Source organism: Chiroxiphia lanceolata, chromosome 5 (assembly GCF_009829145.1).
Source record: "Chiroxiphia lanceolata isolate bChiLan1 chromosome 5, bChiLan1.pri, whole genome shotgun sequence".
Lineage (NCBI taxonomy): Eukaryota > Metazoa > Chordata > Aves > Passeriformes > Pipridae > Chiroxiphia > Chiroxiphia lanceolata.
Genome location: NC_045641.1, coordinates 38,162,112 through 38,184,191, shown reverse-complemented (window position 1 = coordinate 38,184,191; position 22,080 = coordinate 38,162,112). Strand labels below are relative to the sequence as shown.

Sequence of the window (22,080 nt, the reverse complement as noted above, 5' to 3'; positions counted from 1 at the left end):
CTTAAGCATACGTTATGTTCAAAAATGCATTTATTGTCTGTGCCCTTGCAGTATGTGCCAAAGCTGCATCCCAAGTCTGCAAAACATGAAAGGTGAAATTGTTGCGCAGTGTTAAGTTACAGCCAGATCTTAAACAATCAGATAAAACCAGTCAGCAGTAAAGCACATACACTGGAGTTTCATAAGGAAATGCTTTCCCCTGTTTAGGCAAGTACCTATTTTATTTTAATTGACTTTTCCTGTTGCAGCACAAAAATATGAACTAATTTTGTTGGACAAGTTTTTCCTCCTTTCACTGTTTAAAATTAACTTCATACGAGCACTTGCTAGCAACTGAAAATATGTTTGTAATGCACTTTTATTTTCAGGTAAGGAATTACTGTCACGTTAATTAAACATGAAACTTTGGTGTGGTTTTTGTTGTTGTTTTTTGTGGTTTTTTTGTTGTTTTGTTTTTTTTTGTTGTTGTTGTTTGTTTGGGGTTTTTTTTTTGTTGAACAGGTCATTAAGGATTTCTATTTCATTAATAGAAATTAATTCAAAGTACAAATACACAGATACTATAAATTTGACTGTATAAATATTTTAAGTTGTTTTAAGTGAGCCTCTGGAAACGAATAAATATTTGGTCCTCCTATGATAAAGCTTTAAATACACATCACAACATTTTACAAAGATGCTTCATGAGGTAAACATGCCAATACTTGGGCAGTAAGTCATTCTGCTGCCTCCTCCTTCTTACAGCTTCTGATTCTGGAATGTGAATGAATTTTGTGTTTGTCTTCCAGTCATGACTGTTTTTCAGCAAGTTTCTTCTACCATAAAAGTATTTAATTTGATGTCTTAATAAAAGATGCTTTGGTTTATTGTCTATGTTTACAAGTGTTCATGTGCTTCAGTTTGCTCTTAGTTTCTTTGTGGATCTTACAGTCCACTGGCTGCTGATAATCGTTTCTCCCCAAGGCCTTTAGTTTTTGCTCACCATATTTCTACGTGCATACTTGTAGTCATAACTTTTTTCTGGTTTTCCTATTCCTGATTATTAAAACTGGGTGTGGTGTTTTTCACGAATTTCTTCCCTTCTTAAATCACACCTCCATATCTGCCAATCCAGCTTAAACCCCACCAAAGCCATCAGTATCCGAGTACACGCATGTTCCCAAGCGTGTTCAGGGTGCTCATCCTTTAGCTGCCCATTGCTGACTCTTGTGGTGCGAAGAGGACTAAACGTCAAACATCTGCATTTTGTGCATCTTCTTTCCAGCAAAAAAATTTTCTAGAGCAATTTGTTTCAGCTACCACAAGCAAAGATTCATCCTCGCCACCAGAAATCCCCTCAGTCTCAATAGTGCAGTTCATATCCTTGCTTTAGTTGGAGAGCCTGACTCTTGTGGAGCAGTTCTCCTGCCGGACGTCGGCTTGTTCCGAAGGAGAAATTCCTTGGGTGAATGTGGACATGTTCGGCTGGACCGCCTCGGGGAGCCGCCGGGGGTCGCTGTGCGCGGCTGTCCCGGGCGCCGGGAGCGGCTCGGCCGCGGAAAGACGGCAGGACGCGGCCATGGTGCTGTCGGCCGTGCAGCAGGTGGTGGTCTCGGCCGTGCTGGTGCTCTGCGTCTTCGTCGTCATGCCCAGGATATTCGGGGGAGGAGGCGGCGGGCGGCCGGGCCGGTCTCCGCGGGGCGGCAGGGCCGCTCCGGGCCACTACGATCCCCGGCAGCACGGCAGAGGTAGGAGCCGCGGCCGTGCCCGGGGCCGCGCCGCCGTCGGGGCTCCGGGCAGGAGCCGCCCCGGCCTCGGGCGGCAGGAAGGGAACTCCGGGAACCCAGGGGGCTGTGCCCTCGTCTGGCGGGAGGCGCCGGGGGTTGTACACGGCCTGTGGAAGGGGAGGCCTGGTCAGACAGCTCCCAGCTGGCCTGTGTGCGCCTTAAACATCCCCCACCCCCTCCTGTGGTCTGCTTTTCTGGTTCATCAATGCTTGGATTTTTGTCTGTGCTGTCTTAAGAAAACTGCTTTTAAATGCAGTATGACGAGAAGCGCCCGCAGGGGCACAGTCGGACCGATGGGGAGCTGGGAGGTGTCACAGGGAAAAACTCCCTGCCCGTGTTAGAGGTGCAGTAAGGAAGCCAAGTCTTACTGTTAGGAAAATATATGCACAGTCATATCAAATCTGTCCGGGTATGATTGAAAACAATCCTTAAAATAAAGCAACACTTCACATGCTTGTGATTCTGCTGGTGTACTGGCCCAGCACTAAGACAGATCTATTCTCACCTGTCTGGGCTCTTGTCCTGTTTGACTAGTAAGTCACTTTGCTGTTTCTTCTGTGGAATAAACTTGGTGCAAGGCACTGGACTCCGTTAGGATTCAGCATTCTTCCTTGGTGCCCACAAGGTGTTTCCCTTGCCACGTTCATTTGTATGACTTATAGAAATTTTTTTCATCTGTTATATTAGGTATTTTAGTAACGCTTCTCCTTTACATTAAAAACAAACAGAACTTAGGGGAAAAAAAAATGAGTGGAAATTTATAACTTTCCTGGCTAACTCATTTTAGACAGTTCTAAACAGTGTTCGAGTTCTCTTACCACAAAGTACCAGCTTAGGTTATCAGAATTAGATTACTTTTTTTTCTCTCATAGTTGGCAGAAGCTGTAGCCAAATAGTTGTTTCACTGGTAGGTGTAACTTAATTTTTTTCTCTACCTGATTGTGGCTGTATCTTGGACACTTGAATTCTGTTATTGTGAGTTCTTCAAATGCCACTGTTACAATATTAATTGACAAGTGATTTGTACAATGGTCTTTAGTTTGGGAGTTTTTATAGAATGTGAATCTTGTTAAACCCATATTCAGTTAAATTTGAAAGTGTAAGTGTAGGCAGTCAGTTGAGACATTAGTGTAAAACTTCACAGTCTCTCAAACACCTGCTGTCTGCCTCTGCAAGCATCTGCATTCTTCAGCTGATAGTACTGTTTCTTATGTGCATGTCCCATGAACTCCTGATTTAACTACCAAATAACCTAATGCCTAAATTTAACAATGATGCTAGCTGTGCTTTCATCCGCTCCTTGTTCTGGCAGGCAAATTACATGCAAAAATACTGCAGACTTCCAAGGCTGCATCTTTGCTATTGTGTAATCTTTTCACGCTAAATATTTGATTTGCAGAGGTACAGTACTTCTAAGCCTGTGGGAATATCCTCATAACATTGAATTTACTGTCAAAATAGTGAAAGCAGCAACACACCATGTGTATTTCAACAAATTTTTTTTCTGCAACCAGACAATTCAGTTTGTAAATAACTCCTTTCTTTTGTTAGAGGAGAAATATTCATTTCTAACTGTTTTCAGCACTATCAGTAGTTTCTCTGAATTTGCTTTACTTTCAAGACTTAAATTGTTTCTGTTTTACATCTACCTTTCTGTGGTTTGCTGAAGGTTTGCCAACGTTGCTGTGAAGGAAAAAGCTTAAAACTTGTATATTATAGAAACCAAGCTTGGTTTGAGAGTCTTTGCTACCTAGATTCAACTGTGCATCCTGTTAATGTAAGAGTGATTTTTAATTTTTTTATTTGGATGCAGGGCTGCCCACACTATCTTAAAAGAGTGATGAACAAAGATGATTACACAAGAGGAAAACAATTTAATTGCATTTGTGGACTCCTAATTTCCTTTCTTACTTTGTTGTTTTTCTCTCAATTTAATTTTTAAGGTAGTCCTCAGACAGTTTATCAAGTTCATCGGAATCCAGGAAAGTCTGACAGTAATACTTACCAGAGTATTCAACAGATGAGAAATGCAATGGAAAAAGAGATAAAAAGTGAGACAACAAGAGGGAATGGTAGAGAGTTAGCATTCACCCTCATGCCATTGTATGCTCTTGGAGTGGGAATGTTTGCAGCATACAAACTTCTTAAGGTAAGCCATAAGAAAAGCATTAAATTATTGAAATTAGAAGGAAATGTAACTGCTTGGCTTGCTTGTTTTTCCAAGTCTGAGACCATGTATGTGGGTGTCAGAAAGCCATTTCTTGCTCTCTTTGGCTTTGAATGTGAAGTCCAAAGTTAAAATTTTAGTGTATCTCATTCTTACTTGTGAAGGCTTCTGACTTACCTATTTTTAGACACTTGAAGAAGTGAGAATCTTACCCACCCTGCAGCCTCAAATAAGAATCTGAGAACCTAAACAGTGCTGCTACCTGAGGCTGTAACTTAAGCCTCATCAGTACTTCATTTCTTTTTCATTCTTCATAATGACACTGAGTATGGGAAGGAAGCGGACAATTCCTGCAGAGCAATTGTCTCTGATTAGCAGAGATAGAATAGCGACTAGACCGAACCTTTTATTTGGACTTCTCATTTGATCGTGCATCTGTAACCTACGTTTTATTCATGTAATGGGATGCCTTTTCTACCATTTGTAAATTAAAAAAGGAGAACACATGATGAGTTGTTTTTAAAAAAACATCAGTCTTGATATGCGTTATTTATAGGAAGAGATACTACAGCACTTGCAGTACTGAGAGTGCACCTGCAATATTGTTGCTTGCCTTCAGGGGAAATGAACAGGAATAGGACTGGAGATGGCATCTTCATTTCCGCAGTCAGTTTCTTATTTCACATATGAGAGAAATACCACAGCTTAGCAAAATGAGTGTAGAGGATGCCCAGTTTAGTATTTAAAAATTATGAAAATCTTATTTTGGGTGGTTACAACTCTTTACACTTGGGCTTGTTGGATTAAAACATAAATATTTTATAATAACGTGTTTATACTGTAAGAAAGAAGTTTTTCTCCTAGTTAACGGTAGGAGAACGGATGCAGTAACCTAGAAGATTTCTTCTGTTCCTTTGGGAAAACCGAAGTTGAAATAGCAACTGCTTTCTTTTAAAGCTTTTGTTAGTCATGTTGTCATTGCATAAAATCAGAAGTGTTAGTTTAAGATAGGAAGCAGGCATCACAGAAGAAAAGTTTCATTACTGTAGTACATTTTGTGGTTGCTGTTTACTTTCAGTAAATTTTTAAATGCATTTTTGTTCTTAATACACAAATAATGATGAAGGTTTTTAACACTGTATTTATTAAAGATGAAATCACATGAAGAAAGTCATTCCAAAAAGGAAAAAAGTACAGAAGACAAGGCAAAGGAAACGGGTAAGAATACATATTTTCATACACTTATTGCCTGCTGGACCAAAGCTACATTTTTGTTGATGCAGTCCAGCTGAATAAGAACAATCTTTTAAGTTACTTAAGAGCAGTTAGCAACCTACAAAACCCCACTTTGTTATTCTATATATTTGAGACACTTGTTTGAGGTTTGTTTAAATACTGCAGATGGTAATACTCTTTAAAACAGCTATAGTAAGATAGTATGATTCTCTGTTTAATGTCTGATGTTTTTCTCACTTAAGATCTGTTGGGTTTTCTTCAGTTTAATACGTTATAATTATTTGATGGCACATCAAAGTTGAGCTGTTTTCATATGTTTGCCCCCCTTGTACAGACCCATTTTTAGTGAGTGAAACAACTGTCAGCCTCTTTTGGTGTCTCCATCCACCAGGTCTGTAATCAGGTTCAGCAGTGATTTGTTACACTGCCTAGTCACCATCCTTGTGTGTTGGATTCTTCTTTCTTCAAAGTTCAGTACAGCTTTAGGAAGAATCACTCTTCTTGATTCTAGTGCATTCAGCGTTAAATATATTTGTGAGGTGTGAGTGGAGAAATTCATGACTGTATATTAGGTATAAATACAGTACTTACACCTCAGGAAGTTTTGGAACTACATCGTTTTTGTGACTGGGAAGGTGAGCTGCACATTCTCATTCAGTTTCTATAAAGGTGTCCTCATGTTTGGGGACTATTGGAGATAGGTTATTGGTGGGAAGGATTTTGCTCACACATATTAAGGCTTCTGTTCTTACCCCCACCACTCCCTGTTCACATTCTATAATTTTTCAGATAAACAAACTTCCTGTTTTTGCATCTGCCCAATCAAAATGTAAATAAATATCTTTCTGGTATTGTAAAGACATTTCTAACAAAGTTCTGTCTCCTGCCCCCCTCTTTCCCTTTTTTCTCCTCTCCCTACTTCCCTTCTTTTTTAAAAATTTTTTTCCTTTTTTTTTTATTAGAGCATCAGCTTTTAGAACTGGAGCGGCATCTAGCACAGACAGAGAAAATGTTAAATTCTTTACTGACTCAGTTGGATCCACTTTCAAACTGGTGAGTGTTTCTGAAACTTCTCAGTGTAGTTTTCTGTAAATTGAAATTTGCCAAAATGCTAACAAAATTCTTAAAATGATCCATATATATATGGTAAGGAACAGTTCTTAGGAACCTTCTTTAATTAATTACTGCTTCTGTAGCCTTTTGCAAATAATACCTCTTCTGCAGTTTGCGATCTTTTCTACAGATACCTCCCATCTCTTGTTCACCAAACATTAATGCAAAAGTTCAGACTTACGATTGTGTTACTGTGGCTTAATGAGTTACACTTTAATATTGACCAAGGAGACTAATACTGAAAATATACTTAATTTCAGTAGCATTTGAAAGCCGTTGTGAGAATTACATTTCTGGTAGCAGAAAGAGTTTCTTCCTTTAGATGCAAGTAGAAGAAAAAATTAGTTACCAAGGTGTAGCTGCTTATTTTTGTGTTTGGAAATGAACCTGTAAAGTGTGTGTGTATTTCAGTGAAATATAACTTCTCTGTTGTAGTGTGACAAGGGAATCAGTAATATATACTCCTTGTAGTTTTAGAGAAGTTCCTTTCTTAAGAAGCTAGAGCCTTACTCATCTCCTAGAAATAAAAATATCCATGCAGTCCATTTTGTGGACTGACATCCTTCATGAAACTCAGGTGTTAAAACATGCAGAATTTCATGACTGTTCCTTTAGTGTATTTCCGAACTTAATATGTGCTGAAACTGTTAAACAGCAAATCCATTGACAATTTGCCTAACCAGTTCCTAGTAGTGATGGCCAGGAGAGTAAAGAAAGTCTGAATTAAATGAGAAGAGCCTCTAAACTGAAAAGTTCTGTATTAGGCATTGTTGTACTAAAAATAACTTTGGTTAATTGTTTCTTTCAGTAGTCATTACTCAGCCTTGGCCATTGGGACTCCAAAGTTAGAATTCAGTGACTAGATTATTCAGTAGGTGTACGTGATGGGCTCCCCACTTCTCAAGAGACAGTTCTTCAAGGAAAGCTTGACCTAAATGTGTCACGAAGTTAACTATGGTATTTATCCACGGAAGGAAGTATTTCAGTCTTGTGCATTTTTATCAAGCACTCACTTCCAAGATAATCTTTCGGCTGTTAACATTTGTCTTTTTTTCTAGTGTTAATGCTTTAGCTTGTGAGCAGAAAGATGAAATAATGACACAGCTCCAGTCAATTAGACGACTGATGAAAGAAAGTGGATTGGATAAATCAGAAAACAAGATGAAAGGTACTTTAATTTTCAGATGGGTAGATAACTAAGTATTTTATATTTTAAAAGAATAAATAGATCTTACTACAATAATATTCAGTTCCTGCACCTTAGGTAATTTGTGTGGAATTAGTTTTATTCTGGAGGAGTACCATTCTTCCTGTTTCAGGTATATCCAATTTCAAATTTTTGATACATTATTTTTTTAAGAATAGGTGCTAAAAGACATTGAACTGGGATGGACCATACAGTCGCATTCTCCTTTGTTAAAACAGGCTTTTTGAATGTCAGTTCCTAAGCGGTCTGTTTATTGCACTAACTTTAGTCTGAGGATTCCCAAATGAGGACCTCTGAGGCTGTGGGTAATGCTTGCATAAAACACTAAACAGCAAATTGTATATTAGTTTCAACTGAAGACTTCCAAGAGCTGCATAGTAGCCCAAGTAAAAAAATGTTAAGAATGGTTCGCTAGAAATCTGGGGAATTTTTGCATTATATGAGTCTTCATAAAAGAGAAAAAAACAAACAGAAAAAACATTCTACTTCTAAACTGACCCTGAAATTTAGAGCCTTTCCAGTAAAGATTCATTTTGATTATTTTTTATGTATTCCAAGATCTTGGCCACATCTGTAATGAGAAACTTGAAGATCTCATTCAGTCATTTGCTGAACATTCTCAAGAGAAAGAAATGGACAAGGGAGAAGATGATTGTTACGAAGATTTGCTTGAAGATTATAGTAATGATTACAAAATAGAAGAGCATGAATTACACCATGAATGTGAAATACATCAGTTGGAGCCAGATGTCTTAGAAGACCAAGAAATGATAAACAAAGATGCCACTGAATCAGAAGTGATGGGACCGAGGAGACGCAATAGATATTAATGGAATCTGCATATGTAAAACTTTAAAAGCTTTTGCATTTTTTTATAACGTTGTATGCACTTTAAACTGTTTTAAATCAACTTAACATGCACTGCTATATGCTTTAAAAAGAGCAGTGAAATACTGCCTGTGCTCATATCTACGACAATTCTGTAACTGACTTCAGTGGCAGCAGAATTTTACTCAGGATGTTTACATAATTTATTTATTTTTCCCTATCAGAATATTTCTGTAATCTGTATAATGCACTGTAATTACATCTGATGCTTCACTGAAATATTAGAACGTCTTGTAATTGAGACTGTAAAGTAGAGGTGTTTCATAAATATTTTATAACTAGTAAGCATGATGCCACTTGAACTGTGACTTTCTTGAGTTCATTAAAGAGCATGCACTGGTGAATTTAGCACTTTGTGGAAAACATTTCTCTAGGGTGGTACGGAAAGCAGTATGGATTAAATCTTTGAGATCAATTCATAGTTAAGTTTATTTGGAGAGAGAAATTTAGCTATGGACACTATGTAAAAATAATTATATCTGAGTTTGCAGTCTCCTGAGTAATTATGTGTAGTTTTGTATGTCAATTTAAACCCTAATGAATTATACTGGATCACTTAATTCCTTCCGTACCTGTCACTGGTTAAACTCAGCAGCTGTCTAGTAACTGATTAACCCATTAGTACTACATCACCATTTCACATTTAACACAAAAGAATCTCGCCTTTTGATTCATTGCAATACAATTTTTCTTACATCAGAATTAACAGATGTATTGCTACGTATCATTGAAGAACTGTGGGTATGGGGGGTTCTTTTTCCAATACATTATGCCAGCTCGATAGTGGCCTTTTTAGGTCATTGTTAAGAAAAACGTTTGTTTTCCTTTGCCAGAATAATTTTTGTCCATACCTTCATTTTTTACTATTTTTTTGTTCACTTAACACACACGCCTGTGGTACTGCCAGCCTTTAATGACGGGCATTGCCTTAGAGGTACGTTTGACAGTACAAAGCTATTAAATTTTCTGTGTTATAATTGTGTAGCTTTTAAGTAGGCCAGTTATAATGCCTGAACTCTTTTGCCATCCTTATTCTTACAGGAAAATAGCATGTGGATTTGTTTTTCTGGAGGAAATGTACTGTACTTAAAGGGACTAAATCCATTACTGTGTCACTCACTGGAATGGAATTAATTGTTCATTCTGGTGTATAAACATGGTATGTCTTTGGTCCTAAAACTGAATCACACAGGCTTGGAAGCAGCAGCAGCCAGAAATACATCCTTAGCGTCAGTGTACTAATAGTTTTGCAGTAAGTGAGATTTTGCCTAACTTTGGAAAACTGATGGAGTACAAAGCCAGGGTTTCTTAAGGGGGCACAGATTTTTCCCCAAGACAGAACGGACGAATCAGAAGTAGTACTTGGACACAATTGAATTTTTAAAAATACCTGATGTTGGTCTGGTCATTCAGGACACCTGGAACTGTTTGAAAAAGTCATTGTTGCATACAGGCTTTTTCTCTGAGATGCCTAATAAAGTGAACTGAAACTAATTTCAAAGCCGTTGATCAAGGGGAATGAGGGAATGGGAGCCAGGCGTGCTGTGCTGCCGAAGTGTTTGCAGAATGCAGGTCAGTCCTGCTGCCTTCCAGGCGCTGTGCTGGTGTCCTTTCCCGCAGGATTTCCCTGCCCGCGGCAGTGACCGAATCATCGCTGTGGTGGCTTTCACGTCCCCTAGTCTTCGGATGCTGCTGATACTTGGAGCCCTTATCCGAAAAGGTTTGGGCTACTTTGGGGTAATCGCTGTATTTCGGACCCAGGGCAGCGTGAGCCCTTTCGCTGCAATTTTGAAGTCTCCGATTCCGGCTGCCGGGGTTTGTGAAGGACACGACTCCGTGCGGTGTGTACGCGCCCGGCTTCCCCGGCGAGGCTGCGGGGGCCGCCGGGGCAGGGCGGGCAGGGAGAGCCGGGCACGCAGCCGTGCCCCGGGCAGGGCGTAGGAGCAATCGGGAATTCCGCTTCCCCATTGCGGCGATGTGCCCCCGAAGCGTGGCTGGGATCGGCCCCCGCCCTCGGCGGCAGGTGGGGCGCGGGCACCCTGGAGACGTGCGGGCCCGGGCCCGCTCCGCCGGCCGTGCGCGGTGGGACGGCTCCGCTGAGACACAGCCCGCCGGGAGCCGCCCGGTGCCCCGCGCCTCTCCTGGGAAAACGCATCGTTTCCTTGGAGCTGCCGAGCCCATGGTGTTTATTTCGCCTCTTACAGCGTTCTTGTTCGTGATAAAAGTTATTTCGGCGTGTGAACCATTAACTACAACACTGCTCTCTCCCCTCTGTGCCTTCAGGTGGGAGGATACTCCATTTCAGGAGAGGCTGGAGGCCGTGCGAGGGCGTCCCGCATGCCCTGGGGGGAATGGCTGGAAGTCTGTGCGGGGAGCGAGCGGCTGTGCCCATCCGAGGAGGCCTCGCAGCCGTGGCGCGGAGTGGGCGCTTGGGGATTGAAACACTGTGTGTAGTTAGAAATGCGGTCACCTTCTGTGGGGGATGGTTTGGAAATGGAGCGTCCGATTGCTGGGAACTAAATGGTGGGCTTTAGGTTCAAAACGGGCTGGGTGGAAGGAGAAGCCAGCAGAGCAGGAGATGGCTTGAAGATGAATGTCTTTCTGGAGCTCTCGGAGGCTTGCTGTGTGTCGGGAGGGCCCTTTTGTCTTCCTGAAATTACCTGTTCCCAGGGCATGGTGCGAAGGAGAGCCAGCAGTTGTAAGTGAGGAGTACAAAAGGTTTGATGTTGCAAAGGGGTAGAAAATTAGTAATGCTCATATGAGAGGCTATCAAGAAGTGTAAGGGAAAGAGGGAGTTAAGATTGAGACAAAGACATACATTTGAACAGGAAGCTGGTTAAGCATTAGTAAGGAAAGACTGAAATTAAGAAGTGGTGAAAAAGGGAAGCCAGCAACATTTCATAGCTTGCTGAAGACAATACCCAAATTCTTTCTAATGTAATAACGTGGGTTTTTTTCCAGAAGTACTTATATAAAAAATATACTTTTCTCAGTAGTCTTTCCTGTTTTTCAGTTTGTTCTGAAAGCTATCATTGAACTTGCATGGATTTGGAAGTGAAAGGAGTTGCTGCATCCCCTCGAAGGCAGGCTGAGCTGGCATTGAGGAGAAAGAAATGTCAGGTATGTTAATGGAAGGCTTGTGGTTGTTTTCCTTCCTTACTTTGACATTTTAACAAATATTTTAATCCTACTTCAGAAGATTCTTAGTTTGAGGTTATAATCCATTCTATAGAAAAGAAAACTTTTAAAGAAATTTTTGTCAGAAAGGGATAGTTTAGTATGACAACTTCTCAAATGAAGGTGAAAAATTCCAATAAAAACAGTTGTCCTGAAATAGTTGATACTCTAAGTACTTAATTGGGATGTGGAGATTTTAAGAATGAACTAGTACTTGCAATTAAGAGCAACAGAGGCTTGAATCCGTACTGTGTGCTGTCTCAGGCTATTGGTGAAGCTGGTAACAGGTGTGTGTTTTTGATTTGCAAGTTGTCAGTAAAGGAACCCCAAAATATAATTTGAAAAGGCATGATTTTAGATTGACAGGTAAAATGAATGAGTGCTCTGCATTCAGAATGAAGGGAAATTTTGTTTTCCTGGTATTCCTAATATGCTTTGAGATAAGGCAGGTATGCAACCCCTGCAAGATCACTGTAGCAGAAACTTTCAGGCTAACTTTTGAAAGTCAGTACAAATAGGATCTTGGATTCTGAAGGCCATTGCTTTTCTTATAGCTGAGGTAAATATTAATATTGTTATTAACAGTTGATTTTTCTCACAGATACTGTGTACTTTATGTCTGTGAACTAAAGTTAATTGCTAATCCTCTCTCAGCCCCCAAGCACCCATTTAACTTCCTTATTTGTTGCATGACCCCATTAGGAATTCTTGGAGTTTGACTGCCAAGTTGCTATTTTTTCTTGTCACTTTCATTTGGAATGAAAAAGGACCTTTTGTAAATGTTATCAGTTTTATAATGTTAACTTTTAACCAGGTTTTTGAAATCTAAATGCCTGTGTACAACAAGAACATTTGAGGCATTTAGTGTAGGTTGTAAAAGAAAAGAAATGTCAATTTTTCTCTAAATCTCTCATCCCTTTCTTTCTTCTTTCTTGCGCATCTAAGTTTCCAAATTTAGACTCCCTAGTCCATGTGATTCTTGGTAGTTTGAAAAAAATAAATCTTAAATGGAAGTTAGATTGAAACCATGTGCTTCACCCCAGTCTTCAGGATGATTTTTGTTTGCTTTCTTCCTGATTTGATGACTTCTGGAAAAGGAATTGCATTAAGGCTGTAACATTTAGAATGTGATCTGTTCTTTAACTCATCACAGTTGTGATGGTACAAAAAAATACGAACTTGAGATTTAATGCATTGCATTTAGTCGAAGGATGAAGATTAAATTGTGTTTGATCCCTTAACGGTTTTATGTACGTGACCACACGGTGGCGGTGTCATTTCGTGCGACCGTACTGCATAGAAACTGTCTTTTAAACCTGAATATGCTGAATAATGTTTTGAAGGCAGTAGAGTAGTGTTGCTGAACTTCTTTTTTGGGAGCAGGCCACAAGGGTGTATGGAAAGAATGGAGTTACAGTTTTGTGAGTTATGTGGCTGCTCTCAAATCGTGAAAGATGTTTGGGCACTGCTGGAAATAGCATGTCTGATCAGTTGAGGCTGTGATGCTGAGATCTCTGAGCTCAAAGGTTTGAAAAGAGATTTTGGCCCTGGTTCTGAACATTCCCGACCCACATTTTTTTCCGACTGGGAGGCCAGTTTGGGGAGTTGTTACTATGTGCTTGCCGCCGCCAAGCTGCCTTCCCTGGGGATTTGCTGTGAGCTGTTTTCAGAAAGTCATAGGGGGATAGGTGGATGAAGCTTTGGCTCGAGTCTTTTTTTCTTGCTGTGTATCTTGCTCAGTTGAGTTTGGAGATCTGTGAGGTACACAGCAAAATAAACAGTGTGAGCTGCCTAGTCATCATCATGTACTTCTACACTAAAGCTGAGAAGAAACAGTTACAACAAATATCAGGGGTTCTTGGGTGTCTGAGCTAGCTCCTTGTGAGCCAGCTTGTTGTTGGTATTGTGGTTTTGGTTTAAGGGTAGGTTCCCAGGCAACAAGGACAATGTGACCTAAAGCCCTGTGAGCTGTGATGGTACAAAGCCTCAGGAACAGGGATTATTTTAATGTATTATTAATAGCTGATGTGGATGCTATCTGGATTCTTAATGGCTGGGAATCTTTCTGTCATGATGATGAATACTTAGTCATTCAGTCTGATGATCTGTAAGAATCAGCTTTCAGTGAGTTCTTCCTGTTTGTAGCAACTTCATCAAGTATGTCAGACAGATAGTTAGAGCCATTGGTTTTAAATATTTAAGGGGAAATTGAAAGAGAGAACTATGTATTTTAATCCTTATCCCCTAGGTATGTAATCATGTGTCATTTTTCTAGGGCTGGAGACCAGATGCACGGACTAGTCACAGTCCCCGCCCACCAGAGTAAGTCTGCTTCTGTTTCTGATCCTTTTATTTAATTGTGCTTTATTAACACAATGCATTTGCATTTGTATTGATGTGCAACTCACTGTTCCATGAAATTTGTTATCATAGGTTTTTTTCTGTGATTCGTTTTTGGAGTAGAATATTTGATGCATTCTTTACATTGGAATTAAGTTGATTTACGTTTGGTTGAGCTTAACAGTGGAGTTGTAATCACAGAATCACAGAATGGGTAAGGTTGGAAGGGACCACAGTGGATCCAACCCCCTGGTCCATCTGGTCCAACCTCCCTGCTCAAGCAGGGTCATCCTGGAGCACATGGCACAGGATTATGTCCAGATGGTTCTGGAATATCTCCAGTGAGGGAGACTCCACAACCTCTCTGGACAATCTGTTCCAGTGTGTGGTCACCTGCACAGTAAAGACGTTCTTCCTCATTATTAAAATAAGAGATCGTATTGCTATTAAAATCGTTTTAACTTCCTGCAGGGTACCATGCCTGGATCTAGGGAAGCTGGGAGATTCTGATGAAGAGGTAATTATAAGTTAATTTTGTGCTGAATAGTTTTTAGAATTCATGTGTTGCAGGAGTTGGTAAAAATACCACTCTGAATGTAAAACAATTATGATTGCTTATGTCGTTTTTTTCCTGTAATTTTAGGATGGGGACTCTTACATACCGTACAGTGGAAGCTGTCCTCATACATGCCAGCTAGATTCATCTTCAGATTGGAGAACATCATTACAAACGCCATGTGCACAGCATCAACATGTCAGTCTGTCACTACAAGTATCTTTATAATACGCTCCTTTAGTAGCAATTTAGAAAAGCATACATACCTTTTTTTTTTTTTTTAATACAAGTTCTCTCTTTTTTCCTTCTGGTTAAACTCATTTCTCCAGCTACTGTTGGTCAAAACATTTTTGTCAGAGTACTTTTTAATGAGAAGCCTCTAGGATATTTCAAAAAACCTCTTTTCTTACATACCTTAGCTGTTCCTTGTTGGTTGATACACTTATCCTTTTGTTGTAATTATTTTTAAGATATGTATTAATAGCTGCTTTTATTAACAATTTGTCAAAGGAACTGAAAAATATAATACTTTTGAGATAGTAGGTAACTTTGGTTTGTCTCTTCAAACAAAGTGGAACTTCAGAAAAAATTAAGATAAGATTGGTAGCAGTCAGTGAGTGTGTGATTGAAGACAGACACCATGTTTACAAGCACTGAGTATTGCTTCTATGGAAGAATTGTTACTTCTGGTGAAAAGAAAACTTTTGGAGTTACTTGAAGACATTTCATAGGATTTTTCTGAAGGCTGTTGTCTAAACCAGAACTGTGACATAAACTTTGGAATTATGTTCAGTTTGTCATAGCTCTTTTATTTGTTACAATTTCCTGATCACGTTAGCATTTTTTCCCGTTGGATGACTAAGAAACTTATTCACCACTAATATTAGATTCTTTATAAGGATAATCAGTAGCCCAGATGCTAACATTTTGGTTTATAGTACAGTAAAGCATTGTTCAGGATCAATCTCTGCTGTAAAAATTTGAAAAATTAATCTGGTTATTCAGTCATTACAGTTCCCTGAATGAAGGAAAAATTTTCATTTAAACTCTTATATTTAAATTAAATTTGAAAAAATGAATATGACAGGTTTTTGTTTGATCATGATACATATTAATTTGTTTTCGTTTAAACAGGTGTCTAGACAATTTTGTCATAACAACATGGAGGTAAAGTAGCTGAAAAAATATAGACTGACAGAAAACATTAGCAGTTCAATACCATGGTATATGCTCTGAAAATGTAGTATGTTTTAATGTCTTTTATGTGACAAGAGCTAGCTTATTGGAGAAACTTTTTAATCTGCAGTCAGTCCATTAGTATTTTGAGTGTTTCATATGTGATAATTAAAGGGAAAATGCTGAAGTACAAACATTATTCTATTTGTATATATTTTCTGATTGTATATTCAATACATAGAACTTTAATTCAGAAAGAATGATACCTACGTGGTTATTTTTTGTTATAATCATGCACCATATATAATCATGGCAAAAGTCTCACAAGTAGTAATATGTTTTTGATTCGAGTGTGTCATGGTTTAATCCCAACCAGCAACTAAGTACCACTCGCTCACTGCCCCACCAGTGGGACTGAGGAGAGATTGGAACAGTAAAAGTGAAAAAACACTCCTGGTTTGAGATAAAGACAGTTGAATATGGAATGCAAAAGCACAAAACCAGAGCACAACAAGGAATTAATTCACTGCTTCCCATGGGCAGGCAGATGTTGAGCCATCTCCAGGAGAGGAGGACCCCATCACGTGTGACAGTTACTTGGGAAGACAAACACCATCACTGCAAACATCCCCCCCTTCCTCCTTCTACGTATTTTATATGCTGAACGTGATGCCATATAGTTGGAATATCCCTATGGTCAGGTGGGGTCAGCTGTCCCATCTGTGTCCACTCCCAATTTCCCATGCACCCCCAGCCTCATTGGTGTGGTGGTGCAAGAAGCAGAAAGGGCCTTGGCTCCATGTAAGCTCTGTTTAGCAATAACGAAAACGTCTCTGCATTATCATCAGTGTTCAGCATAAATCCGAAACATAGTTCCATAAACCACTGTAAAGACAATTAACTCTGCCTCAGCCAAAACCAGCACAGGATGCAGGAAATAACAATTTTCTCTCTTTTTGGAAGAATTAAAAAATAAACCTATTAAAAATCCATTATTTTAAAAATATTTAATGTATGTAAACTTAAGATATATTCTAATGAGTGTTTAAAAAAACCCCCAGAAATGTAACTAGAGGGAAAATCGATTTTAAATAAATTTGTACATAACCTGCACCCCTTCAAACAAATAATATAGTTACTTGCAGGGCAGGACTCCGAATTGGCTGGAGTTCAATGTGAATCTGCCAAGATCACAAATTTGTGTGTTTCCCTGTAAAGCCAAATAGTTTCTCAACTTGAAAAAAAAAATCGCATTTAAATAAAAACTCAAATGGCTAAGTGTTTTTTGGTCCTTTTTAAATAAGGGACTAAAAATGTGTTACTTTTTAGAATGTGTGCCCAAATAGGTATTTTTGCATGTCTTAAGATGTAACTGTAAACATGGAACTACGTATAGATTGTTTTTCTCTCTACTGCATTGTAAATGTGAAGTGCAAACATACCTGAGTTGCTATAGCCTTTTAGGTCTGGATACTTAAAATTTCACTGCTTGCTTTACCATTTTTTTAAAAACAAAGTTCATACATACAGTTCTGTCTAGCTGCAGGAGTGCTAATGGAAGATTGGCATGGCTTTGTCTGTTTCTCGGGGTCTTTCTCCTTTTCTTCTCTGCTTTCCTTTACCTTTTTGCTTTCTTTCTGCCTTCATTTTGTCTTAAATACCGAGTGCTCAATGTGCTGGAATGTACCTTCTGTTCACTTACCCTTTTTTGCTCTCTGTCTCTCTTTTTTGCCTAACTTTCTCCCCACTTCTGTTTTGTTGAGAAGATTTTCAAGCTGTTCTAGAATACTTTAATATATTCCTCTGAGCAGCCTTTATTTCTGCATTGCTTGCTTCTGGGGCCCTGACTGAGGTTTCCTTTAGCAAGATACATTCCAGCTTCTTCAATAACTGTGTAAGTAATCTTCCCAAAAGAGGAATATAACTTAAACATTGAAGGTGTTAATTACTGAGGGAAAGAAAAAAGAATGGCGTCTTGGCCTTCTGACGCTGCTGCTGTTTCTACTGATCCCAGCCTCCATTGTGTGGAGCCCTAAATGGGCTGCTCTTGTTCTAGGGAACAAAGTCCCAGTGCTCATACTCATCTGCCATACAAGAATATTAGAACTTCTGACTGAAAAACATCCATTTGCCCATTTTCAGCCATCCAGAATCAAATGTCAGACTTTCAATTTCAGTGATCTGTAGAATCATGTTATAGGGTGGAACCACTGAATTTGGCTTCTTTCTTTAAGGAAAAAATTAAGTAAAACTACTTGACTGTGTTTTTATATTTAAAAATGGTGTTAGAATTTGAAAAACTCTAATGAAAATTAAGCTTGAATATGCAGTCATGCATATTCAAATGCAAATGTTTGCATTTCTTCCTAATTTGAAGCATCGTGTCAAGAAGTTTCTGAAGTTATATTGGATAGGAATTAAAATAATGCTGTTCTCATTCAATAGATCAATAAGAGACTTCTATATTGATTACTCTTTGCTTTGATATTCTGTTTTGGAGCAGAAGACAAGACCAGAAAATCTGTCATCCCCAACAGATGGATACAAACTGAAGCATTGTCAGTGTGAACCAGATATGAAGGAAGAATATGAGCAATATCCTCAGAGAATTGCAGAAAAGAGGAAGGACCACCTCCAGTGTTCAGATGCTTCAATAAAGGTAGCTGGCAAAGTAGTAATTGCATTTTTAAACAGCAAATGCACATTAGTATTTAATTACACTTTTGGAGAAGTTTGCATGTGTGCGTCATTAACGTCTTCCATGTTTTTACTGTAAAGAAATAGAAACGTGTAATTTCAGTATTTAATGTTGAAGAGGAAATAAAACATAGGAAGCTTGTTTCAGTTGTTCCAGAGCAAGAAACTGAGGTGCTCTGACAATTTAACTATATTTGTATTCTCTGGTAGAAAAGTAACACATTGCCTTCATAGTGCACCTCTAGCCTGAGCATGAGGATTAGCATGACTGTAAAAAAGAATTTACAGCCTAAGAAGATGAGAGACAGCGGGAAGATCTTGGTAAAATTAATTCAAGCTTTTTTATTTTTTAAATATAGGAGTATTATAATTATTATTCTATTAAATTGTGACTGTATATAGCACTTAAAAAAGGAGAAATGAAAGATGTAATCTGTCCCTGAGGGAACTATTAACATTGAAAATGGAAAGGAATATGGGGTTAAAATAATGAAAGATATTATCTATACTTTTTGCTTCGATGTTGTATAAGATGTGCTACAGTTGGACTGCAAGCTGTATTAATTCTGCCAGGTTTGTTTTGTGTTTTTAAATTAAAACTAAGATGCAAAGAAGGGAAGATCAGTGGAGAGAAACTGGAAAACAAAGGAGTGAAAAAAACCAACTTTCCTCTTGTTCAGGAAGATATAGCAGAGAAGGTGGTTGAACAGGGAAAGATACATCACTGTAGGTGTAAGGAAGCAGGAAACATAAATAAGCAACAGCTATGAGGACTGGCCAAATGCTAAACTCTGCTGTGAGGGTAGATGACCATTTAAGAATCTTAATGAAAAGTTAAGTATGCAGATGTTCAGGGAACATACTGTGCTCATTGCTTTTCAGAGAAAAGGTTTGTGGTGAATAACAATGAGTTTACTGATTTTATTTGCTTAACGTTCAGTGGAATGAAAAGGGAAGGTCTTACGTAGGACAAAGATTATGTTTCACATATTGTTGTTATCATTTTACACATATTGTTGATAGCTTTAAAAGAGCTTTGTCCTCTCAGAGTCAGGCTTCTAGTGTTCAGAAAAAATTGGAGAACCTGCAAAACCCTATAAATATTTCATGAATAAGAAGTGAATGAAAAAAGGATCTGTTATATTGTGGTTTAGTTTTATGTTTGGTGGCAGATGAGAGCAGCCGAGTTAATCTGAAAATGAAAAAATGGACGACAAGCGTATACTGGGAGAGAAAAAGCAGGACTGGCCTTTTCTGGTGATTTTAGGTTCCTGAAAGATTCTTGCTAAGCACTAAAAGTATGTGTGCCAGTTCTTATCACAGATTTTAATATAATGTCTATCAGAACAATTTTTTTGTGTTAGACATTATCACTACCTGGTTAGATTAATGAATCAAAACCTCTTTAGATTTCAATACACTTATTTTAATTGATTAGTGGAAGTTGTAATAATTTTTCTTTTCTGGAAAGAAGCTGCTTGTTGAGGAGCACTGCTAACAAACCTACTCTTTCGATTCCATTCCCTTGTTACCTCCTTCCTGACTTCTGTAAACAGTCTCCTTTGTCCATTTTCTTCATATCCTTCCTGTAGGAGATATTTCTATAATACCCTGGGACTGGTTTACAAGTCTCTTAGAACCATTCAGCAGCATGCTTTGGGTTTTCCTGTGTAGACTATATTTAACTTCTTTGCTGGTCACAAAGCAGCCTCACTGCAGTGGTGAACTTTGAACTATATGCCTAACAGCAAATCCACTACTTTCTCTTTGCTATTCTTGAACAGAACAGAAAAAGGATGAGCTCTTGTCTTCTCAGAGGTACTACAATCTGCTTTCTCTGACTTGTTGCTGTTTTTCATAAAGCTTGTAGGAATACACTCCTTTTGAGCTTTTTTTTTAAATTTATTTCAGCATAAATGAAAGCTGGTAAGTATTCAAAAGAGAGAAGGAAAGATTAGAGAGCAAGATTTATAAGTTCAGTTTCCGTTGAAAGCTATGCTTAAAAAATTCTTTTTTAATTAACATGAAGTAGAAGTAGTAGAGACTTTAAAGAAGAAAGAGAAGGACTTTTAAATGAATTGTTGAGGAAAAGATGTGGGGGGTTTTTTGTTTGTTTTTCTGATAATTCGTTAAATTTGATTTATGAAAATATTGTATTTTTTGTGTAGAGTAAACAGCTTGAAGATGGACATAATGATGATCTGTAGCTCTTGATGAGAAAGCTCTCCTGCAACAATGCTACACAAACAAGCCCTATAATATGCAGCACAGTATAAGGAAATTGGAAGCTGTAAGTTTTGACTGGTGTTATGCTGTTAACAATCTGGATATGGAGAATGACTTCCCAGATATTCAGCAGAAGTTATGCCTTTGGTGATTTGGTTCTAATATGTAATTGCACCCATTGAAATTATTTCTTTCAATGGGAGCTGAACTGAGCAACCCAGGGAACATTTTTTAAATCTTATCTGCAATGCTTTTGTTTTATGCCGTAATGTATAACTGAGAATGAAAATTATGAATAATAAATACAGATATGTTCATACAACTAAGAATAACTGAGTGATTTGACTGAACCTGAACATAGTGTTACATTCAGTGCCAGGAGCTGGACTTTGATGATCCTTGTGGGTCTCTTCCAGCTCAGGATATTCTATGATTTCCTCTGATCTGTAGCTTTTAGCTGAGCCTGTGTTCCATGATCCATGGATTCCATGATTCCATCAGCTCTGCTGCTAATATTAGATTAAGTCAGCAATGACTTTGACCAAGTCTTCAAGGTCCAGGGATGGTGCTTCTACAGCATCTCTAGCCAACGTCTTCATGTCATACACTGCTCTCCTTGAGAAGTTCTTCCTATTGCCTGTACCAAGCCTGCCAAGGCTCAGTGTTTAACCTTCACTTCCTGTTATACTGCTGGCTACTGTCAAAAAAAGTTTGGTTATGTCTTCTTTGTAACTTCTCTTTTGTCGCAGGATGTTTTCGGAATGCCTCATAGCTGCTGTTTTTGCAAACTAAACAAACCCAAGCTCCGTTAGACTCTCCTTTCAATTGCTTTGGCTCTGGTCCTCTGTCAGATCCTTTCCAGGTTTCTCTCATCCCTGTTGATCTTGGGAAGGGGGGAGCTCTGAAAAATGGAACAAGTATGGCCTCACTAGCATGCACAGAAGGGAATTAAAACTTTTTTATATGGGTCCCCAATATGTTTCTTTAATTCCTTACATAGACATACATTCTACTCTTTTTAGGACTGAGCCATTAGGATTTCTTGCCCATCTAAGGTTAGCTCTTGAATTTAGATCATTTACAATGATGAAACCTTGATTTGATCTTGCATGATTCAGTATTTGCATATGCAAAGTGATAGCTTTCATAGCTGTTTTTTGAAAGTATTGTTGAGCAGAGTTATACATTCTAACTTTCTTATGGATATTAATCTAGGAGAAATTTGATGTTTTAAAGTAAATAATAATTTTAATTTATTTTGTTTGCTCATGACTATGCACTGAAATTTGCACCATTGCAAGCCTTTACTTGATTTCTAGTCTTGTCAAAGTGAATGCAGATGTTTCACTACTGGGGTCACTATTCATTTTCATGATAAGAAAATCTTTTGAGAAAGTACTTTTATGAAGAACTTGAAGAAGCTCTATTTTTAAAATAAATTTGAAAATCTGTACTATAGGCTGAAGATAATGGAAAAAAGTCTTGAAGTTCTACTACTTAGTATCAAATCAAATAAGATGAAAATTCTGAG

At 38.5% G+C, this 22,080-nt stretch overlaps 2 protein-coding genes across 2 annotated transcripts in view; both read left to right on the top strand.

Annotated features, from left to right (window-relative positions):
* The first annotated feature begins 1,441 nt into the window (after window positions 1-1,441).
* Window positions 1,442-9,866, top strand: CCDC107 (coiled-coil domain containing 107). Its single transcript, XM_032688193.1, has 6 exons — window positions 1,442-1,727; window positions 3,710-3,915; window positions 5,085-5,151; window positions 6,132-6,222; window positions 7,341-7,450; window positions 8,048-9,866. The coding sequence occupies exons 1-6, from the start codon at window positions 1,457-1,459 to the stop codon at window positions 8,317-8,319; spliced, it is 1,017 nt and encodes a 338-aa protein (XP_032544084.1). The 5' UTR covers window positions 1,442-1,456; the 3' UTR covers window positions 8,320-9,866.
* A 574-nt stretch (window positions 9,867-10,440) lies between these two features.
* CAPS2 (calcyphosine 2) overlaps window positions 10,441-22,080 on the top strand; it is a 31,984-nt gene continuing 20,344 nt past the window's right edge. Inside the window, 8 exon segments of the mRNA XM_032688191.1 lie at window positions 10,441-10,660; window positions 11,391-11,497; window positions 13,830-13,876; window positions 14,366-14,411; window positions 14,538-14,648; window positions 18,130-18,285; window positions 20,492-20,521; window positions 20,524-20,613. Coding sequence (XP_032544082.1) covers window positions 11,420-11,497; window positions 13,830-13,876; window positions 14,366-14,411; window positions 14,538-14,648; window positions 18,130-18,285; window positions 20,492-20,521; window positions 20,524-20,613 — 558 coding nt within the window. The 5' untranslated portion in view covers window positions 10,441-10,660; window positions 11,391-11,419.

Coding starts and splice junctions, on each gene's coding strand:
- CCDC107 (XM_032688193.1), top strand. CDS start 1,457: ATGTTCGGCTGGACCGCCTCGGGGAGCCGCCGGGGGTCGCTGTGCGCG. Junction 1,728..3,709: donor TCCCCGGCAGCACGGCAGAG/GTAGGAGCCGCG, acceptor TTAATTTTTAAG/GTAGTCCTCAGACAGTTTAT. Junction 7,451..8,047: donor ATCAGAAAACAAGATGAAAG/GTACTTTAATTT, acceptor ATGTATTCCAAG/ATCTTGGCCACATCTGTAAT.